Here is a 7,016-nt window from a genome sequence, read left to right as displayed (position 1 = left end):
ATGACTCAGCTCCGGATATTGAAGGTGAGTATCAACAATATGAGCGGCCCGATTCTTTCATGGCTCGGCCAAATGCCATTAATCTGGTCTTCCAAAATTCTGCTAGACTTTGTGCAAATAATTCCGAATGTCTTCTATACAAACAGCTCCATATACGGAAATGCTAGCTGGAAGGGAAAACTTGGAAACTCGTTCATGCCTCCAATCTGCTCATACCGCGTCTTCCTCTATAGAAGGCTGAAGATATCGCCTTACTCCTCTTGCCACTTGAAATTATAATAAATTTCAAACCTTGCTATCAGTCTCTATTGAATCCTCGAATCCGATGTCAACCAATATCCTGCAATAATTTGTGAGGATGTTGATTTTTTCCACTCTTACTGATCCAAACAATAAACAGTGATGCATAAACCCTAAAGTTGGCCTTAAGCCACAAATGATCGCTCCAATGAAATGACTGAATGTCACCTCCAATCTGCAATAATTCAGATGATATTTCACACCCTCAAAATTGCGTACCTATTGAGAGTTTTCGTTCTCAATGGCCAACTGAGACAATTGTAGAAACCCTAGGTTCCACAATGCACCTTTGATTGAATCACAATCTGAAAACAAGAGAGATAATACAACTGCTTGATTCGAATGGAACCCCGGGGTGCCTATTTATTCTTTTCCCTCCATCCTCTCCAGAGACTTCTAGAACTTTTTTGATCTTATCCCTCAAGTGACTTTTATTAAATATTTTCCAAGTCACTTTATTAAATACTAAAGTCACTTTATTAAATACAAGGTCATCTTTTAATATTTATTTATTTAATTAAAATAACTAATTAGTCGTCCTTGGACAACCATTAATTAAATTAATTAAATCGAACTGTCACTAGAAAATTGGGGACATGACATGTAGACATTCAAGATGAATAATCTCATGTTCATTTCTAGAGGAACTTGACAAACAATGATCATGTTGAAGTGTGTGGTTAATTCAGAGACCCATATTTAACACTCACATTTAGTACACGAAGATAACATAAAATGCCCAAAAGAAACTGATTATTCAAATTATGGAAAAAAATTAACACAAGACAAAATCCACATTTTAAACTTGACAAAACACTTTTAGATCATGATATAAAATACTCATAATGTCCTCTAACCAATTTGAGTCCATAATCCTACTTTGTAGCATAGGCTACTATTAACATAATTCAATTCAAGTGAACAAGGTGACACAATTACTAGATTGCACGCAAAACAAGACCACACAAAAAAGACCCAAAATTCAAACATTCCAAAAATCAATGAAATTGAAAACCCACTTCTAAAATCTATGCCAACTCCCAAAAATATAATAAAGTTTACATTTTGGGCACACGCAAGTAGCATAACTAGGTAAGAATTAATTTTCACAACATGAAACATAAATAATCATGTTTGTCCAAGAGTCATGGAAGTGCACGAAAACACAAGGGAATACTAGAACCAAAATAACTTAACAAAATAAAACAAGAGCTCTTGTAGAGCTAGAGTCCCTGCCTATAGAGTAAAACAAGTGAACTTATATGATGTCTTTTATGATGTGTTGTATATTTGTTCGAAGGTTAAATAAAAATATTCTTAGATTATGATTTTGAATAGTTAAGAAGCTATTTTTATGAATTGAGAAAATTTATGTGTAATGATCAATTTATTATCGATTAAACTAAATAAATGTCTTAATTGTGTCTATTATAAAAATTATATTAAATATTGATTTCTTTTAAGTAAATTTAAAATATGGGTTTACATATTATGACTAGTAATTGGAGAAATAAGAATATAATAATTGAATATACTAAATTTAATCTTTTTCAAAGATATTTGCAATTCAAATTATTTTGTGGTCATGAATTTTATTGTGTAAAAATATTTTAACACTATTCTAATTTAAACGAGCAATGTAAAACTTTTGACTTTTTTACACAATTAGATTTAAAATCGAAATATAGAACTTTAAAATTTATGACTTCTACTTGAATGCATCAAGTTATGACATCTTTGACTTTTTTCTTTAAAATTAATAAAATCATGTTCATATTTAGAACAAAGATATATTTCATGTAGAATAACTAATATGACAATTGATTTCTAGTGTAAAGATGAATTTAACTATTTTGACTAAAGTTAATTTCGCATTACTCTTACAAAAATTTATACTAATAACAAAATATTTATCTTAAACAATTACATACTAATTAAATCAAATTGATAAAATTTAAAAGTGAACACTAAAATAGATTATAGATAGCTCTATAATAGCTTAATTTATGAAACATACAATGGTTAATACCAAAATTTGGATTTTGCGGAGAAGAGAAGTCGTAATGGGGATCTGTGTGAAAATTTCATGTACAGGCATCACTATTACTCCTTGGAAGACTTGGAATGGCTGTCAAATTTCGTGGAGGACTCATTTTCCGTCGGCAGTTTGGGGGAATTTCCGTCCTGCTATCTGCTGGCGTCACGTTGACGGGAGAAAAGACCATTTGCACAGACGCAACAGAAGCAAAACAGTAATAATAATACTAATGTTATATTTTCGGCATGCAAAGATTTAGGCACTCAATGGATTCCAGTCCGTGTAGCCGCATGTGGACATTTTGCCCCCAGTTACTGAGCCACCCAGGGTTCGAATCTCAATCGTCCATTTTCTCCACTTCCGACTCCTCTTCAAATTCATGCATCACTTATTGACGGCCGCCAAAGAAGCACAAACCACACCACAACCACAACAACGACGCTTCAAAGAAATCTCATGATGCAAACGCAGCTCCGACGAGGCGTTGCAGTCATTGTCTTGTGGAAAAAACTCCACAATGGAGAGCCGGCCCGCTTGGCCCAAAAACTCTCTGCAATGCCTGCGGTGTGTGGTTCAAAATCTGGCCGCCTCCTTCTATAGTACAAGCCCACATGGAAGAGTCCAGATATTTTTTTACTAAATTTTGTGTAAAAAAAAATCATTTTACCTCCGGCAAAAATGGTTTCAGCCAATAAGAATTCAGAAATTAATGCACAGAAATTGATTTTAAAAATAAACTGTTTTTAAACTTTAGAAAGTCACATCCAAACAGTGAAAAAATTAATTGACACGGATCTAATGAAAACATTAGTACCCTGCCTACATATAGGCAGGGACTAATAATTATAAAATCCAAAAGTCCCCACCTCACTTTCCATTGCTCAAAAACATAATTTGAGAAAGACTTCAAACAGGTTGAAAATCTAGGGAAGATGAGGAATCCGCCACAAGGATTGCCCAGCCAATCTCACCCAACAAGCAATTTACTAAATTCCCCAAAAGAGGATCTTGGAGCAAAACTCAAATTCTCAAAAACATAAAATGATAAGTGAGTGTAAAAACTCACCTCTAACTTAACAATTTATTATAGTGACTTATAAGTTAGAATATTAAGTCATTTAATAAACTAATAGACCCACTTCCCAAATTAAATTAGCATTCCAAAAAAGTTAATCAACAGTTTAACTTACCAACTTTCATGTGGAGGTTGTGAAAATTTGAGATTAAATTTTTATCATACTATATTTGTTATAGGGAATAACAATTAAAATATTAGTAGCAAAATATAAGCTTAGAAATTATCTCCACACTGAAGATATATGTGAATGGAGCTGGGACTTGTTCAGTAAATATGGAAACATCAAATGTAAATGCTGAACGTATGGATAACTGAAGCACATGCAAATACATAGGCACGTTAAGCGACTATGGCTGTCTTATTTCTAAAGCAAATAAAAAGCCTACTTAACAGCCTGCGTTAACCATCAAATTTAACTTCTAGCCCCTGGACATAGTTATCAATTCTTAAGCAGAAATGGGAAAATTACTATGCTCTGGCTCCATTCTGTGAAACTGAATTCCGAGCATAGAGGAAAGCAGACAGTTGTGCCTTCAACCACTTTAATTGATCAACTTGAAGCAGTCTCATCAATTGCTCGAATTTCTCAACCCTTCACTGATTAAAATTTCAAGCACTAGGAAAGCAGGCAATCGTTGAAGTTAGAAGCATTGACTCATCAACTGGTTGAATATCAACCCTACATAAGAAATTATAAAGAAATACAGTAGATTATGAGAGAATTCCTGATATCATATATGAAATGATCTTTTAATCTTTGCATACCAAATAGAAGCAAATACAAGCTAACGGTCATATTTACTTATGCGCAATTTGTGACCGTCATATTTACCTATGCGCAACTCTAACGAACAATGTCATCTAAAAAATGCATGATATTGAAGAGACGCAGTCACGACACCAAATTTTCCAATAGCATATGTGCATGAAATACCAGAAGACCTGTTCTGCCCTTGTATGGAAAAATATATAAAATTCTTCAACTGATTATTCTGTTGCAAAATTCAACCTAGATGTAAGATAGATTTTGACTTGGTTTCTACAGATGTTCAAATGGATGTGCTAATAAGTCAGGTCAGGAAGCAAAACATTAGGTGGGATCGAAAGGATTGCGTTTTTGATCCACAAATTGATACATCTATTTAAAGAAGAAAAAGAGACGGCTGAATAAAGTCTCTGAAGCAATTTTAAGATACTCAAAGATGATAAGCTTCTCAACAGGAGAGGGCAATGAAAATGTAGCAAATGAATTATGCCCGACCATCAATCTGAATCTGATAAAAAGTTACCCTTTTGCATTGAGTAGCATTTCAATGTTAACAGCTAGCTTATCATGGCATGTATCAGAATTTTTTTATTCTGATCAATTAATCATAACAATAAGAACCTTGGTTTTGACGAAAAATATTTCTGTTGTCCTGAAGCTGTTATATGACTAGTATAGATATCTCAAATAAATCTCTCTAAAGAAATGTCGATAAATATCCATTACAAAATAATTATAATTTAATTTACTACATCTAAAATTATTGTAGATGGTTGTCAAATTTAAAAGTTAGCATTAACACGTTCATCCACTCCCCCATTTTGCCATTGTAGAATGCCTATTGACATTAATAATAATATGATTCAGATGACCCCAATCAGTTACATTTCAAAGAAATCTCATCTTGCCATGAGTCTTTTCTCTTTCCTGCTTTTGTGATGGTAAATACATTTGTGCTCTTTCTGAATGCAGAGGTTTTCGGAACACTAACCAATCCAGTACGCTCATTGACACATTTTTGCTTAATAAGTTCATCAGAACTATTGATCCTTGGTAGCTCTCTGAAAATAGGAATTTCTGTCGTACCAAGAGAATTCTGAAGATGCAAAATCATATAAAGATATATACAAATAATTCTGTAGGAAGTAATCTCAAACCATACAGCAAATGATGGGAAACAGAGTATTACCTTCTTAGGACAATGACTAGAAAGTTCTGGCATGAATGCTCCAAAAACAGCTTTACGGCGGTTGGCAGTCAAGGAATTGCAAGGCATAATCACGGGATTGATTTCTTTTTCGATGAGATTTGAACGATTTCCCTTCATTTTCTTTAGCCTTAGTCTGAAGAATCTGTGAAAGGGAGGAATCGGCAACAGTAAGATAAGGAGAACTAGCGCTAGTTAGAAAGTTCTACCTGATTCCACCTGTGGAGTCAAGGCCTACGACGTACATACGCATTGAGAGTTGGTTCTTAAATTTCCATCAATAAACTATTCAATTCAAACCTTAAGTACTAATTGACAAGAAATTTCCAAGAATGAATATGATAGTTCTAACCTCATTTCTGCACTTAGAGTCGCCTTGGTCATCTTAGCTACCTGCAGCCGATCCTGTAGTACATCAAATTCCTGTGAATTTAAACAATATCAAACACAGAGAAAACCTTAGATCTAGAAAAACAAACGGAGCAAATTAACACGAACAAAATATTCAGCAAATGTTTGAGAGGCTTACATCTTGGAGTTGAAGATAGTCCTGCATAAGGTTCGAATGCTTAGCATTCATGTCACTGGATGCCGGCGACCCCTGCGCCGCTCGCTTCCGTGGCATCTGAAACCCTAGAGTGAGAAAACCCTAAACAAAGTTTTCTGAAACCCTAGAGACCGAAAATCTCGGCGCGACCAAATTTGTTGCTTCTTCCGGCGGTAACCTCCGAGAGGCGGCAGGACACACGCACGTGGAGCAGGGCGGCAGTGGCGTAATGGAAAAAACAGGGAGGCGGGTGAAGAAAAAAGAAAAAGGTGATTCCATTGCGATGCCTCAAGAATTTATGTTCAAAAGGGGGCAAAAAAAACTCCTCCTCTGTTGCAATTTAACCTAATCGTGGTTGAGATATGAGATGTGCGGTATGCCCCCGCCTTTGCCTGACAGTTTCCCTGCACTACGTTTTCTCTGGTGGCCCTAACATTATGATGATGCGATTACATTACAATTTCGTACTCTCTATTCCCTGAATTACCTTACCGGATTTGCGCTCTCTACAATGCGGGTAAATTCTCTTTCGTTTTCCCAATGCACATACGCCATCGAACAAAGCACATGCCCATCTTATGCACGAGAGAAGTTGCAGTGAAAATCTCAAGATTCGTGGACATGGCTGAATTTTTTTTGCAGGTACCTAGCCTATGTAGCTTATTGTACTGGTCAGAAGTTTTCAACTTTCTTGAGATGCGGTGTGAAATAATTATCTCGACAAAGTTCTGCAAAAATATCAGGACTCTGGCCCAAGCCTTTTATTGAGGCAACGGCTACCCAGCCAGTTATTTCGACTGGCTGAGTATGACGCCCGTATAATTTTTTTTGTGATTTATTGATAAATCTATGTACCATATATCCACGGTTTTATAAAAATTAACCTGTCAATATAGTTCATTTCCATTAGGCTTAAAAGTGAAAAAACAGCCAATAATACCATCAAATTCCAGGCTTGGTTATTATGTTTACCCGTATTCTATTTATTCCACTATAATGCAAAGCCCAACGTGTTTTGGGCAATAGTGAAAAAAAGTTTTTCTTGTACATTGGAGGAGGAAGACTGGAACAGACGAGCTT

At 35.1% G+C, this 7,016-nt stretch overlaps 1 protein-coding gene and 1 pseudogene across 4 annotated transcripts; one reads left to right on the top strand and one right to left on the bottom strand.

Moving 5' to 3' along the window:
- LOC149532776 (GATA transcription factor 7-like) lies at positions 1–2,938 on the top strand (annotated as a pseudogene).
- Positions 2,939–4,861: 1,923 nt separating this feature from the next.
- On the bottom strand, positions 4,862–6,668 carry LOC149532775 (uncharacterized). Of its 4 annotated transcripts, none has more exons than XM_089804998.1 (4): positions 5,919–6,668; positions 5,742–5,812; positions 5,372–5,534; positions 4,862–5,278 (listed from the first exon to the last, which is right to left on the bottom strand). In XM_089804998.1, exons 1-4 carry the CDS (start codon positions 6,012–6,014, stop codon positions 5,060–5,062), a joined length of 549 nt encoding a protein of 182 aa, XP_089661124.1. In that variant the 5' UTR covers positions 6,015–6,668; the 3' UTR covers positions 4,862–5,059. The 4 variants fall into 4 exon arrangements, with proteins under 4 accessions (XP_089661124.1, XP_089661125.1, XP_089661126.1 ...); XM_089804999.1 differs by having other exon boundaries at positions 5,742–5,794; XM_089805000.1 differs by having other exon boundaries at positions 5,002–5,259.
- Positions 6,669–7,016: the final 348 nt, after the last annotated feature.

Source organism: Cupressus sempervirens, chromosome 10 (assembly GCF_028749045.1).
Source record: "Cupressus sempervirens isolate cs-2001-9-10 chromosome 10, ASM2874904v1, whole genome shotgun sequence".
Classification (NCBI taxonomy): domain Eukaryota; kingdom Viridiplantae; phylum Streptophyta; class Pinopsida; order Cupressales; family Cupressaceae; genus Cupressus; species Cupressus sempervirens.
This window is presented reverse-complemented; position numbering and strand designations above follow the sequence as displayed.